The sequence below is a fragment of the Danio rerio genome, chromosome 11 (assembly GCF_049306965.1).
Source record: "Danio rerio strain Tuebingen ecotype United States chromosome 11, GRCz12tu, whole genome shotgun sequence".
Classification (NCBI taxonomy): domain Eukaryota; kingdom Metazoa; phylum Chordata; class Actinopteri; order Cypriniformes; family Danionidae; genus Danio; species Danio rerio.
The window spans coordinates 37,339,076-37,357,340 of record NC_133186.1 but is presented as its reverse complement, the minus strand read 5'-3'; the positions used below and the strand labels follow the sequence as shown (position 1 = coordinate 37,357,340).

Below are 18,265 nucleotides of genomic sequence, written 5' to 3'. Positions count from 1 at the left end.
TTATGAATGTATTTTTATTGTATTCCAAAGCAACTATTGAAATGCGATAAACATCAGACATGCACAACACACTTAGTCTGGTGTAAATACGTGCGGTGCATTTTACTCTCAGTAACAAAATAAACATACAATTAAAATATTTGCACAATCTCTGCAATTCATCACTTCAGTCATGCCATGTTTATGCGTTCTGTGCTTGGTAAGCCTATTTAATCATTCATGAATGGAATTATTACAGGGTATATACAGGAATCCTAAAGATAATTTCAATAACTTTAAGACTTTTTAAAGACTTTCTTAGACTATTTTAAGAGCTTATCGCCTCATTCTAACCTTGTTGTTGAGTAACAGTTGTAGTTAAATAAATCAATGGAGCACAACCATGCAACAGAACTCAGATTAGCTCCGAAGAAACAAATCTTGAAAGAATAAATTACATGGTTGTTTTCAGTGACAGGTTTCAGCCACTGTTTAAACTTGTCTTTCTCCAACCAAGAGTACGCAAACTTACATTTTCCCATTTTGCCGTCTGTTTTGTTACATGTGGAGAGCATCACATCGCCTTCCTGCGTTTGTCGCAAATTACATGACATCACCCGGATAAAGGAGTTTGGCCGGAAGCTCCCCGGTCCAAACCAGTCATATGGATGGAGCATACCGTTATTAATATTAGGAGGAAAATAAATACATTTATGCTTTTTTGGAGTCAAACACTTTGGAAAACGCTTGAACAAAATTTTAGACCTCGTAAAAATGCAATAAAGACTTTTTAATACCCTTTAAGGGCATTCATTTTCTCATAATTGATTGATCAACTTTTAATACTTTTTAAGACCCTGCGGACCCTGTATAAGTGCTCTCAATAAAAAAAAAGCAATTTTATTCTGCAATTAATTATGTTAAAAAACACATTTTGTATTGGGGATGATATTAGTAATTACAACCATTTACTTTCATAGTTTTATTAAAAAGCTATAATTTAATAGGCTTTAGAAAGTGATTTACTTTTATATGAACCCATTATAAAATGTTCCATTTCATTAGATTTTGTTGTTTATGACTGAAGACAAGAAAGGCTTTTTTTTAAAAATAATAATAACAATAATCATAATAATAAAATAGAATATTTAAACCATCACAAAAACAAAGTTAATGTATTTTTAAAGGTAAATCATTTCAAAATCAAAATCAAAGGAAGGTCATTAATAAAATGGAGTTGTTGTATGGCATTTAAAAGTTGTAAAAGCACTTAAAAATATATTAATGAATGAATGAATGATTGATTGAAATGTTTCTATTGCTTTGTGGAGCTGGCGATGACGAATGTATGACCACATGCCAAAGTAGTCCAGGAAAGGATCTAATAATTGCATGTAACATAAATAGTGAAATTAAACATTTTGCATACATTAAACAGGAAAAAAAGTAAGAAATAATTGCATTATTTTTAAAGCTTCAGATATGACAATTTAACTTAGGGGCTGATCACACCGAATGCTTTTTGCATTGAGAGGCGCTCTTTTAAAATGATTTACTAATGGCCACAAGCGTTTTGCGCGCTGCGTATGCCAAGTTCAGACTGCATGATTTTCAAAGTAGTCATGTCATGGATGTTTTCACACTGCATGACTATCTTAGCGGTCTGTCAGTGCTGTGTTTACACTGTAGGATGGATCAGCGACAGGAGAGTTCACACTGCATGACTTTAAAATAGGAAGAATCACAGACTACTTTGTCCAAACTACATCTCACAACCAAACAAACGTGACATGGAAACAACATGAGGTCATGTGATATATCTTTCGTTATTAACTACATAATGGAAAAAGGCTTTAGCTTTAGGAACTTGTGTTGCTCACCTAGCTTTTGAAAAGAATCAGCAATCTCTCAACTTTTTTTTACTTTTTCAACTGATAATGATATTATTCAGATTACACGTCTGACAGACAAAGTGCTCCTGTCAAATGTCCACTAGTTTTCCCTCAATTTCTTGGTTCAAATAAACTGAAAATGAGCGCTTATAAATACTCCCCCAGCCTCCCACTGGCCTGAAGGTACCTATACTAATGAATGCTGCTCTCTCATTGGCTGTAGGTGATCGCCGATGTTATTTTAAATCAGAACACCTTTTACACAGCATGAATTGAATCGCAGACAGCTCTAGATATTTAGCATGCCAAATGTCTCACAGGCGTCTGCGATAAATCGGCGATCCTCTCATATCGCGTCCTTGATAGTTCATACCATGTGATTGTCACTAACTTGAACGAGCACCAATTTGCCTGTGATTTCAGGCATTTGTCTGCCATTTCTCAAAACCTGTCGTAGAGTCAAAATCAGGGCTAAAATCCAGCAGTCTGACTCGCGTTTTAGCCGCCTGCAAGCCGTGGCGTGCTTGCAGATGAAAAACAGTCAACACTGAGCGGAAAATACACATTGTGTCAGTTGAGTCTTTTTCATTCTCCAATCAAATGAAAGCAAAGGCGGGGTTTCCATAGAGGTGACAGCAGTGTTTGTGTTATCAAGACGACTACAGAGACTTTTGATGATAGAGGAGAGACTAGTGTTAACTGTTTTGAGTTATTCGGGGCTGTTTGCAAATCTTGAATATCACAATATTATTAAATAATAAAATTATACCAATATCATTAGCAACACTCGTGCGTAATACACAGCTGATTCAGTCATTGGCTGGAAACATAAAAAGTGCAAACAAAAAGGCATTGCGGTGCACCTTGCGTTTTTAGAAACGTAAAAGCACATTCGATGTGATCCGCCACTTAAACGGCAACAAACATATACACTATAATGTGACTCATCCATGCTTATTTATTTCTCTCTTCCAACACTGAAATTGGTCAATTCGTGCAACATATTTCAGCATCACTAGTTACCTCATCTCATCTTCCCACTCGTGTGGTCTAGAAGAGCCCACAGTCCTTCAGGTTGTTTTTGATGATGACGTCGGTCACAGCGTCAAACACAAACTGCACGTTCTTGGTGTCCGTGGCACAGGTGAAGTGAGGGTAAATCTCCTTGGTTTCTTTCTTCTTGTTCAGGTCTTCAAACTTGGTGCGGATGTACTCGGAGGCCTCTTCGTAGTTGTCTTCGCCTTGTTGAGAAAAGGAAACACAAAGCACAATGACAAAACTGTAGAGCAGAATCAAAAAAGAAAATAAGTGACAGGGAGCTGCAACCCTTTAACTTCCACTCATTTTTGATTTGGATAAAGGCACAGTATGTGATTTTCACCACTAGAGGGCATGTGTTCACAACAAACAAAGGCATGTTTGAGTGCTTTTGGTGTTTCCCTGTTTTCTGTACAACGAAACTAAAATTCGAGGGTGTGTGACATCGTTAGCAAGGTGAAACAGCACATGCTCCGTCTCACTCGCTCTCTGGATTTCAAACATTCTTCAAAATATTTGAGATGATGTAAATACATTGAGTATAAAACACTGTTCTAGCAGTTTTTGGAAATTTTTATAACAAAATCTTTCATTTTGTCCTGTTAAATTCTGTTCAATTTAAGGCTGCACGATATTGGTCAAAAACTGACATTGCGATATTTAGTTTGTGGAATATATATATATATATATATATATATATATATATATATATATATATATATATATATATATATATATATATATATATATATATTAGTGTTGTCAAACTTAACACGTTAACGTATGCGATTAATTTGAAATAATTAAAGCGTAAAAAAAATGAACGCAATTAACGCAGTTTTTTTTTTTTCTGTTGTGGCCAGGGGCAGACCGGGCAGTTTCCTGCTGGGCCAACGTACTTTTTGGGCCGGGCTGATCATCTTCTTATGATCTGATCAGCCCATAAAACACTTAGCAGACTGTCATGTTTTTCTGCCTAAGTGATTGACGCTCTGAAAGTAAGATGTTTCTTTTCCGGACAGAGTGGCGCATGTGACATAATCTGCAGCCCATTGGTTCTTTTCTTTATTGACATTGGGCTGACCCAATCACAAACTTCCATGTTGGGCTCTGTGTAACGTAGGTGTGTATTTGTCAAAATATCGAGAGTCACACCTGTTTCTTACGCGGGGGTCTGCGATATTAATATATAATTTCACAAGATGACTTATAACTATTTGGAATAAATTCCTGATTTTATATAGATTAGGCTTACTTGATAGAGTAGTATCTGCATAAAATGCAATCCAATTCAATAGATACAAAATTATTTCATGGTTTTCTGTGGAATCTAACAGTATCAAGGTACAGAAAGTCAATAATAATAATAATAATAATAATAATAATATTAATAATAATAATAATAGGCGAAGCAGTGGCGCTGTGTGGAGTTTGCATGTTCTCCCTGCGTTCGCGTGGGTTTCCTCCTGGTGCTCCGGTTTCCCCCACAGTCCAAGGACATGTGGTACAGGTGAATAAGGTAAGCTAAATTGTCCGTAGTGTATGAGTGCGTGTGAATGAGTGTTTGCGGATGTTTCCCAGTGATGGTTTGGGGCTGGAAGGGCATCCGCTGCGTAAAAATGTGCTGGATAAGTTGGCGGTTCATTCCGCTGTGGCGACCCCAGATTAATGAAGGGACTAAACAGACAAGAAAATGAATGAATGAATGAATAATAACAATAATAATTAAAATAACACTGCATTATTGGAGACTCTTCACTGTATAAATAATTAAATACAATTATTTAGGTTGATATACTTTTATAACCGCTTTGATTAAGTTTTCTTAAATCTTACACAGTCATAGGACATAAAAACACACACAAACGAAACATTTTCAATATATTTTAGGGTTAAACTTTGCAATGACCCCAAAAATCACAGGTTCTGAACTGTGGTGCTCATCAACTATAATCCCAACTTGACACTGCTGATCCTGATGTGACTACTGCAGAATCACACATTGCGATATCGATGCTGAAATGATATATTGTGCAGCCTTACACTAATCTAAGTAAATTTAGTGTTTTTGTTTTTTTTTAATTAATGGACAAAGAGACAACCAAGCAGTTACATTGAGTGTTAAAAGTTTAAAAATGGAAAAACTAAATCCAAAAACAGCATTTTAAAACTGATCTTCACTTGGCTGTTAAAATGACATTGATTGATATCAGGGAAGATGTTGTTCTGTGTTAGATGTCATAAAATCAACCCTTGAAACTAGTTGGAAAAACTTGTTGGGTCTAGTCTGTTTATCGCATCTAAGATATGCACACATCAAAGACAGCTTTCATCACTCATCAGCACTGGAATGGATTATGAAAAGTAGGCAATGTAATTAATATTATATTAAGCAGGGCTGCATGATATTGGAAAAATCTAACACTGCGATATATTCTATTCTGCAATTTATATTGCAATATGAATACAATTGCACTTGATGTGTTACACCATTTAGAAAGAATTTACCACTTTAGATTGATTGGGATGGTTCTGTAGAGGAGTGCAAATAAATAAAACATTAAAAAAAACAAGCAACTAAGGCCTATATGATTTTAAAACCCTCAAACAGTCACAGGCTTAAAAAAACACTTGCAAAACGATCAATTACAATCCACACTCAACATTGCAAATATTTACGATGTGACTATTGCCAATGTTCACATTGCGATATCAATGCGGAAGTGATATATTGTTCAGCCCTTTTTAGTGTTGTTTACTGTAACCCCTATGATGGATATATCTCAGAAAGCAGATTTCAGGGTCTCATTTCAACTGTTTCACTTCTTTATACTTTTTTTTTTTTTAGAATTATTATATACCATATGTTTTAATGTTATTTATTATTTAATGCACTAAAAAATCATGTTCACCATCTTGGATGGCCTAGGTTTATGAACTACATTAATTAGCATTTTTTAAAATCCAACTTATTCATTCATTCTCTTTCGACTTAGTCCCTTTATTAATCAGGGGTTGCCACAGCAGAATGAACCGCCAACTTAACCACCAACTTATCCAGCATATGTTTTACACAGTGGATGCCCTTCCAGCTGCAACCCATTCATACACACACATACACTACGATCAATTCGCGTATATCGCATGTCTTCGGACTGTGGGGGAAACCGGAGCACCCAGAGGAAAGGAAACCCACGCGAACACGGGGACAACATGCAAACTCCACACAGAAATGCCAACTGACCCAGCCGGGACTCAAACCAGCGACCTTCTTGCTGTGAGGCGACAGTGCTAACCACTGAGCCACTGTGTTGGCCCGAAATCCAACTCATAATCCTAATACTATAATATTCGTAATACTATCCATAATGGATTTAACTGCACAAAACCCCAGGTACAATTATTTAGACACTAAAAAGGACAACATTGATTTCTTTTTGTCTTTAATGCACAGGTAAAGATTTATTGAGCTGGAGCACTTCAAAGCACTCTTGAAGCATTTGCGCACTTGAATTAGCTGGTTTATTGGGTAGCTGGCTGTTTTATAGTACCTGGATACTCGGGAAAGCAGATGATCAAGGAGCTGCGTGTGATTTTTTGCTCAAACAGATCCTTCTTGTTGAGGAAGAGGATGATGGAGGTCTCTGTGAACCACTTGTTGTTGCAGATGCTGTCGAAGAGCTTCATGCTCTCGTGCATTCGATTCTGTAATGAAATGAAGAGATATTAGAATAATTTCTGAAGGATTATGTGACACTGAAGACCGGAGTAATGATGTCAAAAAATCAGCTTTATAAAATATATTTAAACAGAATTATGAGCTAAACTGAGTGGTACACATAAGGTGTGGTATGGTGCGGTTTGGTAAGAGTCACTTTTACCAGACGTGTGTCTCCACTGCCAATTGGTATTAATGGTACAGTTTTGGTAGGCGTGAAGTACAACAGAAAGTTGCAGAGGACGTCATTCTCGCTTGAAGTTCACATATCTTATGAGAAGCACTTCTTAAAAGTGAAATCTCTTGCACTTCAGATGGCCTCATAAACATAACAGGACACACAGCAGATTCTGTTCATCTACTCAGCTTTGTGGCTGCTTATCAAGATGACAACAAGGTTTGTTTGAGCTGGTTGGGATACAGTACAATTCACTTTTTGGTACCTTTTGACAGTGGAAATGGTCATAAAAGCGCACCAAACCATACCGTACCACTCAGTAGAGACGGGCTATAAGAGTCTCTCACCATTTCCTCATCCTCAGCCAGTACCAAGTCATATGCACTCATGGCCACACAGAAGATAATGGCCGTCACTCCTTCAAAACAGTGGATCCACTTCTTTCTCTCTGAACGCTGACCGCCGACATCAAACATCCTATAGAAAGACAGTAAACGTGTAAATGTTCAGCATTATAACGGACACACCTATAGGTGTATCAAGTACAACTGAAAATATCAATTACACCTTGAAATACCCCAAATAAGAGAACATTTTTTATCTTTAATTTGATATAATAGGAAAAATAATTCAACCTGGTCACACTTTATATTAAGTGTCCTTAATTAATATGTACTTACACAGAAACTAATAGTTTGTTACAATGTACTTATTGTGTAAATACATGTATTTATTGTGTACTTATGCTTGATTTAATACCTGTATGTAATTACATTGGTAACTAACGTCTGTAATTACATTTGTAAATACACTGCTGACCATTCCCTACACCTTAACCCCCCCTTAAACCTACCCATACCACCAAACCTGTGCATAACCCAACCCCTATCCCAACTCAAGACCACCACAAGTGTTCTCAAATACATTATGAACACAGTAAGTACATTGTATTTATTTTTTTGATGCAACTACATAGTAGTTAAGGACACTTAATATAAAGTGGGACCTTCAACCTAATATAAAATACCATCTTAGGGAATGTTTAGACAACTAAGCTACAATCTGGTTAGTTAGCAACAAATAACAATGGCATTAAAATGTGCATGTTTTGGAAAACTGTTAGTGTTTTTTCTGTGTAAAACCTTATAACCATAATCAAACAAAGCTGATCCAACAAATCAACACTACTAGAGACTATTAAACTGGTGTGAGTTGGAGCTAAACTGTGCAGAGCTGTGGCCCTCCAGAAATCGAGTTTTAAACCATTGATCTATAGGCATGTGCAAGTATTTGACAATTAAAACAACAATGGCTGACTACTACTAAAGCGACTACTGGCCTGACATGCAGAACAAAGGATTGTTAATAGAGACACACTGAATATTTGGCAGAAAATGCCATTTTAGGTTTTCAGCCATTAGAGAAAAACAGCCTAAAATATAAGATGAAAAATAAAGGCCATGAACAGCAGTGTTCAGCACGCTGGTTTCACTCTCCCTCCAGTTATAGGCCTCCAGAGCAGGGGTGCGAACTTTAATATAGCCCAATATTCTGCTCTATGAACATGTCATTCATCTACGCATAAACTTATCTATTAGGGGTGTCAAAATGTATTGTTTCTTCTGTGCACCGTGATGCAGACAATTCGGTATGGGTTCAGTTATAGATCATAACCGGTTATTATGTACTGACTTCACTTATCTCACAGGGCTCGAAATTGCATCCATTTTAATTCGCATATGGGCCAGAAATTAAATTTATGTGACCTCATAATATATTTTGGGAGCATTTATGCGACTGCATGTAATGGTTGTAGTGCAACCGGTTATAATTTTTTCTAAAAATAAATAAATAAATAGGTGTTCAACGCCACTATTTTGGGTTGTATTAGCTGTCAATCCCTCAAGTCTTTGAGCTGTAAGATGACAGGGAGCTTTTGTGACCACGGGAAATGCAAACGGCTGAAGTTTGTGGAAGACGCAATGAAAAGTTCACAGGTTTGCAAACCCACCTAAAGTTACAAATTATGGTGCCGATGAAAGAGATCATGTGACGAATGTTGACCCACCAGTCGAGATCGAGTGTTTTCGGATAGAGTGCTGAAGGACACGGAGTGGATCAGCTCTATAATAGCCTGAATCTCCATGCGTTGCATTCAATGCGTGTTCAGCGCAACTGGCCAATAAATGTAAAATCTAACACTGTATACGTTATCAGTAAAGAAGCTCGCCTTTACTAAGTTTAAACTGAAACTGCGGTGGTCACTGCGAGAATCTTGCTCCGCCCTGCTTGGGCAGGCTTTTACCCGCCTGCTTTTTTCACAAACACAGAAAAATGTAAATCGGCACAAACTAAAACCAAAACATTCAAAGAGTGGTAGAAGTGAGATTTTTCATTCCTTTATTTATTCGTTCCTTCTTGAGATGCATATAATTTTTCTATCTACTTACTGATGACTGCTTTGCAGCTTTCAGCATTGAATCGAATGATTTATTTTAATCTTTTGTTTATGTTTTGTAGCAGAAATATAATGTTGTAAAGTAATGTTTAAATTGAAATGCATATATTTTACAGCAGATAACTTACAATCAAGCACATTTAAGGCAGCATGATAATGAGAAATGTAATTCATTGTTATTATTGTCATCATCATAATCATTAATATTTTAATTAAATATAATTCTTTTATAATAAGTAGACATTAATTTAGGAATTATTGCGCAAACATCAGTAAGTCATCTCAGGATTAGTTAGTTAGTCATTTCTGGTTTTTGCTAGTCCTGATTCATTTTGTTTTTAAATACTAATAATCCGTTAATATACACTTAGCAGTGGTCCGCATTCATTTTTGGGGGGTAATCCTAAATTTTTTTCTGGTGCTTCTAAATTTTTGAAGTTGGGAGCACCAGTGCTACCAAGAAAAAAGTTTATTTTGAGGCCTGTCTCACATGCACTATATTGCGGTAGCTTACTATGGTGAGGGAGGTGAGCCCGAGTAATTAAAACACTTACAGCAGAAGCCCTGTTTCACTGTTATAGAAAAATCATTTACTGTGGCCCTTTCACCTGCTGGTGGGACGTTTCCTCTCTTCTTGGCTGTTACAGCGATACTTAAAGTCAGACATGACCATGTAAGCAGAGTAGGATTTCTCCACTGCGTCCATCATGGTCAGCTCTGATTGCCGCTGCCATTTATCAGTGTCACTCATCGGTAAACGGGCCAGTGCATGAGAGTCAATCGCAGCCCTTTCTGTTGAGCACGTGACCAATCATAAGGGTGTAAGAACTCCCTCGACAAGGCTCAGAAAGTGAGCGGGATATTTACATTTGTTTATTTGCTATAAATGCTCATATTGTTCTGTGCATGTCCTTGAGTTTTTAAAGGTACATTTCATATATCTGACTGTATTAAAGGACAAAATTGTATTACAAATAATATAGAAATGTAAATATATTTATAAATTTTTATAAAAGAATTGTGGTGCTGTGAAGTAAACTATCAAACTGTGTATGGAAAGCATCGTCAATGCACCGTGATGCACTGAGATATCAAACTGAACCAAATCAATGGCATGATAATTATAACCGAACTTAACCGTGAGACCAGTGTAGGTTTACAGCTCTATTATCTATGCATGTATTACAAAAGCTCAACAGAAAAGCTAAGTCTGCTCAAATAATGTCCAACAGGCCATTTCTATGTGGTATACTTGTTTCTTCTGTTTTCAATAGCACTATTTTTCTGAATCAATATAAATTAAATAATAAGTTAAATTTAAAAAGTAACTTTGTCTTTGGTTTTCAGGCAAATATAAATAAACGAAAACATAAACATAAATAAACAAAAACAGAACAAATGTAAATAAAATAAAAACAGAACAAATATAAATAATAAATAAAAACAGAATGAATATAAAATAAATAAACAAATAACTGAAAACAAACAAAAACAGAACAAATATAAATAAAATAAAAACAGAACAAATATAAATAAATAAATAAAAACAGAATGAATAAATTTTATTTAATTTAATTTGAGCAAGTGCATAAATTTATTTTATTTTTTTTTCTTTTGTTTTGGCATAATATTTTAACTTCAGTGCATCCCTAATTATTAGCCATTATTACTGGAAAAAAATAACCACCAAAGTAGTCTTAGATCTCTAAAGGGTAAGCTTTCTAAGGATATTATCATTTAAAATAAAAGGAATAATTAAAAAAATACATAAAGCTAATAACATATATTGGAAACCGAAACACAAATAAATAAATAAATAAATAAATACATATTTTCTGTTTTTTATATGTTTTACTCTGTTTTTGTAAATCCATCCTGCTTCAGCAATCCCCATCACTTAAAGTGGCGAATGACAAATCTGCAGTGCACACTTCACATCATTTACATAATGCACACACTGCAATAATAAAACAGTTTTTGTACATTGGTGTGGATGCTAATATAGTTACCTCTATAGTTCTCATTCTTGCTGTGAATGAGCCTTAAGAAAGGAAAAAGTCAAACTAATTAGAAATAACCTAAGAGCAAGTAAACAATGATTTCAGGTCACATCTAGCTTTCCACAAACCATATTTTTCCAGCGTTTCCTGGTTGGAAATTTATGGGGAAAACTGCATTTGCAGAGTCAGCGTTCTTAGCGAAACACCCCTTTCTCTTCTTTAGGTGTGGACATTCATGTGTGTCACTGGCATTTGTTGACATTTGAGTCTGCGCTTTGTTTCTATGGTAATGGAGGGCTTGAAAGCAGGATGGATGAGATGGGGAGGGAGGATGGAGGAGATGAAACTTCCTGTCTATGGCTGGAGTCATTCATTTCTGCCTGTCAAACACTATAACAGCACAGACCTGGAAAAGACGTCACTGGCATTTCTAGGAATTTCTGCAATCATGTTCCTCTTATGTGGCATTTCCCTTTCTACACACACGGTACATAATATGATTTACGAGACATTAAATAAAGTAATAGAGCTTATTGGACAGCTGGCTCATGTTTGATCTTTCGAAAGGTTGGCCTGACATTTCTTCTGTAGATTAAAGCAGACACATTCAAAGAGAATCATTCCAGGCTTGATGCATCCCATAAACTGAGCAAACAGAAACACAGGTTTGAGATAAATTACTCCCAAAACCTAAAGCCAGAAACATGTGGATGGCATGGAATTAATTCATTCATTCCACTGAGAGTTAACGAGGGTGTTGGTGGAAAATGGCTGTTAGATTGGGCAGATGAGATGTTTGAAGTGTAAATGTGTGTGAACATGCATGTTAAAAACAGCTACTAGAGGGTGCAAATAATAAAATCTCAGTTCAAATCAGTGAAATAAGGACAGGGGCTTTCTCACTTGAAGTGCAGATCTTTGAAGGTGAAATGTGTCTCTACGATGCCAGTGGTTTTCACTCTGGTCCTCAGGACATCCTGCTGGGTTGGGATGTAATCGGCTTTGGCTATCCTCTCCATGTCATTCAGATAGCTGCAAAACACAAAGAGGATGGTACAAAACATTAGCTTTAAAAATGACTGTTTGGGATCTGTTATAGCCACTGTGCTTAATATAATCATTTTATTTATTATATTTTTATAATTAATATAAATAACTATGCACACACACGTTCAGTATGTTAAATATTAAATTGAAACGTCAAAATCCAAAATGTCTTTAAAATATGAAAGGACAAAAGACAATGCTTGAAACATTAACAAATCTAAATAAAATAAAAACAGAACAAATAAATAAAAAAAGAACAAATATAAATAAATTAAATAAATAAATAAAAACAAAATGATTATTAACAAAAACAGAATGAATATAAATAAAATAAAAACTAAACAAATATATAAACAAAAACAGAACAAAAATAAATATAATGAAAACAGAACAAATATAAATAATAAAAACAGAACAAATATAAATAATAAAAACAGAACAAATATAAATAAAATAAAACCAGAACAAATATAAATAAATAAATAAAACAGAACAAATGTAAATAAAATAAAACCAGAACAAATATAAATAAATAAATAAAACAGAACAAATGTAAATAAAATAAAACCAGAACAAACATAAATAAAATTAAAACAGAACAAATATAAATGAAATAAAAACAGAATAAATATAAATGAAATAAGAACAGAACAAACATAAATTAAATAAAAACAGAACAAATATAATTAAATAAAAACAGAACGAATATAAATTAAATAAATAAATAAAAACAACAAATCTAAAATAATTGATAAAAATCGAACGAATATAAATAATAAAAAAGAACAAATATAAATAAAATAAAAACAGAACAAGTTTAACGAACTTTAATGTTGCTTTCTACTCATGGTAGAAAAGGTGTTTATTTAAACTTTTAAAATAAACTTCCTTCTTAATATTTAGAAATAATTGTTATTTAATATTTGAACTCACAGACACATATTTTGAAATATATAAGCATAATTTACATTAACAAAATTTTCCTTTTAAAATTTCAGCACGCCTAAAAAAAATAAGTCCTGACCCTCATATTGAACATTCAATTACAAGATGTAAACAAAATTATGGCACAAGCAACAATTTAGACAAATACTGTACGATCCAAAGTACAGTACACTTCTGTGACTCAACTGTGTCGGCAGTGTTGGCGTGAAAAAAGCCTTATAAACGATGTTCTTATGCAAAACACAGCATGTGCAATCGTCTAATCAAATTTCCAAACAGAGCAACAGACGAACCGCCTTGTGACAGTGACGATGCAGATCTTCATTCAGTTGCCAATCAAACGCTGGCAGAAGTGCAGCTTGGATGAGCTGCGTAGGCAAGAACTCCTGCCAGCAGCACTGAATGTTATTGCTCCACCTAATGCTGTACTACGACTCAGACTACTAACTGTCCAATTTCATAACAAGCCAAGAGTCCACATTTTCAACACTGCACCACAAGAGAATAAGGCTACAACGCTGCATAATGTAGTTTCTACCAGGTTGTTTAACATTTATCCTTCCTGAAAGCGGTCTCAGTATTGCCTGAATCCCAGCAGATGCTGCAATTCACAAGCCTAAAACAATCAAGCACAGCCTAAATCAAATTGAAATGTGCCGATAATCCCTCTTCACAAAGCATGGCTTAGAGCTGCCTTTGTAGCCCTTACCTAGCACTAAATGTTTAGTTTTGAGATTTGCAAGAGTGTTTTCTTGAAGACTCATTAAGCTTTACACTTCCACACTACTTTTGCTCTGATTTATGCCTTTATGGTGCAGTAATTTGTGCTGTACAGACTGTTTGGAAAGAGATAAGGGATAGAGCAGATTCAAGTCACTCAATAACAATGATAAATTAAGAATTCTACTTGGTGAAGTGCCCACTGCCTCTTAAGTAGTTTATTATATTTATAAATGCCACAAACTAAGCAAATACTGTGCATGCATGTATTTAGTTGTTTTATTGTAGGTATTCTGTTTATATTTCTTTCTGTTTTTTTATATTATTAGTATTATAATCACTATTGTTATTACTTTTATTATTATTTTCAATGCCAATAAAATGAACTGAACAGAATTTAATTGTGAGCGAGAGAAAAGAGAGAGAATTGAAAACTGTATTACAATTGTTTGCATTAAACACCTTAAATTAATTTAACATTTACCTTTTAATAATACACAAAAACAACCAACAAAGTGTTATTACCCTTTTAACATGCCTACATAAGTTGAGAAGAAAAAAAAGAAACTTTCAAGAACCCCAGAGAACAAAGCCTCAATTTTAACACCATTTCATTTCAAAAGTGATACAATCACACATGAAACTTAAAAAATAACAATCGGGAACATTAAATATTAAACATAAATACCAAATCAAATATTCTGGATTTGACTAAACTTAAAAACATAACGTTAATTCCTTTATCTAAACCTTGTTTTTATTGATTTATAGCCAATTCATTTTTATCGATAATAAAATTCGAACAGACAAGTATTTTCTTCCTAACAGATTTAATACCAACGGAAATTACATCTATAAAAGAGAGCGCATGCGCGTGAAGGAGAAACTATTATTAAAATTATAACTATTTCAATATTTTATATTACATGTACTGTATTTATTTCCTTTTTTCAATATTATTATTGTTATTAATACAACAATACATCATTCACAACATAAGCAATGCTTACTAAATTACATTAATTCACCCTTATTAAAATCATTAAATTATGAGCACGAGAGAAACTATTGTTAAAATTATTATTTTATTATTTTATATTATGCGTACTGTATTTCCTTAAAGGTTATTATTGTTATTATTATAACAACACACCATTCACAACTTAAGTTCTTACTAAACTAAATTATTTTGCCTTATTTAAATCATTGAGTTATGCACGTGCGAGAGAGAAACTATAAATAAAATTATCATCATTTTATTGTTTTATAGTATGTGTACTGCATATAATTATTTCATTTTTAATATTAATATTGTTATTATTAAAACAACAATAAACCATTCACAACATAAGAAATGTTTACTAAACAATTAACTAAAATTAATTTGCCTCATTTAAAATAAATTATGTTCACGAGAGAAACTATTATTAAAACTTAATTATTTTATTGTTTTATAGAATGTGTACTGCATTTAATTTATTTATTTTTAATATTTTTATTGTTATTACAACAACAATACACCATTCACAACATAGGAAATGCTGATTTTAAGCTTTATTTAAATTATTAAATTCAATTAAATCGTTATTAAAGATATTATTTTTATTCATATTTATTTCTGTCATTTATTTAAATAACTGTATATTATTAATTAATCTGCATATATTTTTATTAATCTGATGATATTAATATTTTACATATTTTAAACCTATCTAAATGTCTATGCTTTGGCAAGCCTGTCCAAATGTCTTCCTACCCCTTACTAAAGCTCTCATTATTTACTTGGGTCTCACTTTATATTAAGTATTAATTAATATGTACTTAAACAAGAATTAATAGTCTTTTACAATGTACTTATTGTGTAAATACATGTATTTACAGTGTACTTATGCTTGATTAAAAACATGTATGTAATTACACCTGTAATTAACTTTTGTAGTTACATTTGTAAATACACTGCTGACCATCCCTTACACCTCAACCTCCCCTTAAACCTACCAATACCACCAAACCTGTTCATAACCCAACCTCTATCCCAACTAAAAAGCACTACAAGTGTTCTCAAATACATTAGAAACACAGTAAATACATTGTATTTATTTTTTTTCATGCAAAAATATATATTTTTTTATAATTTTAATAATTATTTATTTTAAATATTTAAATATTTTAAATATATAATTTATATATAAAAATAATTAATTATTTTTAAATATATAATTTAAAAATATTTTTTTTCAATAATTTTTTTTTCATAGTAGTTAAGGACACTTAATATAAAGTGGGACCTTTACTTTTACTCTAGCTGAAATAAAACAAATAAGACTATCCAAAAGAGAAAAATATGATCAGACATACTGTGAAAATTTTCTTGTTCTGTTAAAATAATTTAGGAAATATTTAAAAAAAAAAAGAAGGGATGGACTAATAATTCTGACTTCAACTGTATGTATTTGTTAATTTCTTTTATCTACATGTATTTTTTGAACTTTGTTTATTGTTATGGCTTTAGCAACATTGTGCATTATTCACAGTCATGCCAATAAAGCTCTGAATTCAAGATAGAGAGAGAGAGAGAGATTAATGACCACCTGCTATCATTTAAGGTTTGGGGAATTAAAGTCATGTCTCAGATAAACAGAGCTAGAGTTTATTAGAGCCAAGAGTACAGTTTAATTCTGCAGCTGATCTGTAATAAGAACAATATGCCACAGCTAGAGCTTAGTACAGTGGCTGTTCAGAAGAAATATGAAAAATAAAGCATCTAAATGTACACACTGTTCACTGATTTCAGCTCTAGTATTGCTTGTTCTGAACGGTGTGTATAGCAGTACTCTTTGGTTTTTGTGACAGGATCTGTGCAGACAGACAGACAAAGATCTTTTCTTGGATGCACTGGATGTTTGTCTTGTTTTTCCCTGGAACAGGAGCTGTGCTTTATGTCTGGCTGTGGTTTAGAGGATGGGAAGATCTCATGAAAATGAGCCAAAAATATGTTCCAATTCTAAGCCCCTCAGTTGCAGTACAAACGTAATGCTACAGCGTACATTGATTTTCTGGATTAACAGACGAGTGCAATGAAGATGTGAAGGATTACTGAATCAGGTTTGCATAAAAATCCTTCAATAGTTTTTTACAAAAGACCACCCTAAACCCATGCAAACACTTTTGTGAGGATTTCAATCACGATAAATCACAAACTGATACATCTTATTTTACTAGTTATTTTGTAAGATACTTGTATCAGTGTTAATTAGGCAAGTGATGCTGCATACGTAGTAAAAAACATCATTGGACAACAGTGATTTGTACTGTAGCCAATTGAATAATTTTTTTTGAAGGAGGCTAATAGCTAATAATAATAATAATAATAATAATAATAATAATAATAATACAGACCTTTGAAAAAGGATTTCCCAAGTGATATTTAAAGCAAGAAAACTTTTTAAGTATTTCATGTCAGTGACTTAAATTAAATACTGTTTTGTTTTGTTTGTTTTTTTTTTTGGGGGGGGGGGGGGGGGGGGGTGTTATATAATTATCTTGATTTTATTTAAATATAAAGCATATTACTTAAAACACTACTAACATCTTTACTACCGCTTTTGATGATATTTATATAGGGAAAATTAAGATATCACTTCTGAGTTATTCCCTGAAATGATTTTTGCTTTATTCTTTAAACTACATATTACATTTCTTTCTAATTTAAAATAGAAAATAGTCCTTTAGCATAAAACATTTGCATCCAATAATTCAGAAGAGATCACAAATCATCATTTGGTGAATAAGCCTTTTAAAGCACAAGAACAGAAAACATACTAATATGCTCATATCTAATAAATCTAGTAGGGCGGCATGATATTGGAAAAGTCTGACATTGTGTTGTTTTGTTTTTCTGTGACATATATTACAATAAGAATAAAATTGAGCTAGAATCAAGTCTTTTTCTATGCAGAACTCAGCATAAAATACAATAAATTACAAGCATATATGGTACAATTTTATTTTGATGGTCCCTATGAGGCATTGTGGAATTTAGGTTAAAATGCATCTACATGCCAAATAATTCTCATTAGATTATAAGTAGACTGTTAGGGTTGGGGTTATGGTTAGTGTAAGTTGACATGTACTTGCAAAATTTCTTATAGTCAGGTTAATGTCTGTTGAAGGAGCAGCATCATCAGATATTAATCAGACAGTCTACTAATACTCAATTGAAAAGTAACTGGCATGCAGTTGCAGTGCAACTTTTAGTCAACAAAATGTGCAATAGGGACCATCAAAATA

At 33.3% G+C, this 18,265-nt stretch overlaps 1 protein-coding gene across 1 annotated transcript in view; it reads right to left on the bottom strand.

Annotated features, from left to right (window-relative positions):
- Positions 1–18,265, bottom strand: part of gnai2a (guanine nucleotide binding protein (G protein), alpha inhibiting activity polypeptide 2a) — a 123,086-nt gene that overhangs the window by 1,041 nt on the left and 103,780 nt on the right. The window contains exons 5-8 of the mRNA NM_001001818.2: positions 12,167–12,295; positions 7,153–7,282; positions 6,461–6,614; positions 2,895–3,112 (exon numbers count right to left, since the gene is read on the bottom strand). Of these exons, the coding sequence (NP_001001818.1) occupies positions 2,922–3,112; positions 6,461–6,614; positions 7,153–7,282; positions 12,167–12,295 (604 nt within the window). The 3' untranslated portion in view covers positions 2,895–2,921. The remainder of the gene's footprint in view (positions 1–2,894; positions 3,113–6,460; positions 6,615–7,152; positions 7,283–12,166; positions 12,296–18,265) is intronic.